Below are 1117 nucleotides of genomic sequence, written 5' to 3' on the forward strand. Positions count from 1 at the left end.
GTGGATGGGGATGAGGCTGGGGGACTGAGGCGAGGGGTTGAGGGTGAATGGGTGGGGGTGAGGGTGAGGAGGCGAGGGTGAGTGGGTCAGGGCGAGGAGGATAGGAGCTGGGGGCGAGGGTCTGAGTGTGGGTGGGGGTGGGGTGTCAGGGTAGTGAGGTGGGGGTGAATGCCAGTCTGGAGCAGTGCAGTGCTCATTTGCATTTGAAATGGTTGGAGCTGCATTGTACAGCAGCTCTGGCTGCACTCAGCTGGGGCTTTGCTGCTGAACAACACATTCCGACTAAATGAAGCTTGGCCCATGAGAGTGTACTGTGTGCTGTGTGAGTGTCGGAGCTTGTTGCTGCTACACTCAGCACCATCACTGCTACATTGGCCTGCGGCTACTCGTTAATAAGAGCCCAGCGTGCTCCCCAACTGCTGCTTTTTGATGGATTGCCTGCAGTGCTGTGCTGCAGAAACCAGCATTCCCATTGTTTGCCACTAGCTCAGCGTTGGGCCCTGCCTGGTAGCAGCTGTCGCTTGGCTTTGTTGCTGATGCTCAGATCCAGTGCTCCCTCAGCACCTCCTCACTTGCTTTCCTGTGGACCTGATCTCAGTTCCCTGATGCTGCTTCTCTCCCTTTAAGCCTGCACTGTGTAATGAGCTGCTGCTCCCAACATTGAAGCAAAACACCATTGAACATGGAACCCCTCAGCCATCACGGCTTGCCTCGACTCTCCTGGATCGACACGCTCTACAGCAGTATGTCTTTATCTCGCTCTTTCTCTTGTGCTCTGTCAGTATTTCTCTTGTTTTGTCCTCTTTCCATGGTGCTGAACTGTGCAAGTGCCTCATTCATGACATTTCTGTGAAACCTGTTAAAAATAATCATTGTGAGCCATGCCTGAAATGAACAGAGTAAGACAGTCTGTGTGTAATTTTCACTGTTTGTTCATTTCAAGGGTTTCTCAGTTCACAAACAACCAAGTAAAAACAGGGAGGTGTCTGCAGGCAGCACACTGAAACAGCACTGGTGTACAGTACTGGTGGGGACAGGTCTGTCGCTGTATAACACTGGGGTACAGTACTGGTGGGGACAGGTCTGTCACTGTGTAACACTGGGGTACAGTACTGGT

At 52.4% G+C, this 1117-nt stretch overlaps 1 protein-coding gene across 1 annotated transcript in view; it reads right to left on the reverse strand.

Moving 5' to 3' along the window:
* Window positions 1-735: 735 nt before the first annotated feature.
* The window catches only part of LOC125486117, a 37295-nt gene continuing 36913 nt past the window's right edge, over window positions 736-1117 (reverse strand). The window contains exon 4 of the mRNA XM_048612315.1: window positions 736-885. Within this exon, the coding sequence (XP_048468272.1) occupies window positions 736-885 (150 nt within the window). The remainder of the gene's footprint in view (window positions 886-1117) is intronic.

The sequence above is a fragment of the Rhincodon typus genome, chromosome 26 (assembly GCF_021869965.1).
Source record: "Rhincodon typus isolate 14 chromosome 26, sRhiTyp1.1, whole genome shotgun sequence".
Lineage (NCBI taxonomy): Eukaryota > Metazoa > Chordata > Chondrichthyes > Orectolobiformes > Rhincodontidae > Rhincodon > Rhincodon typus.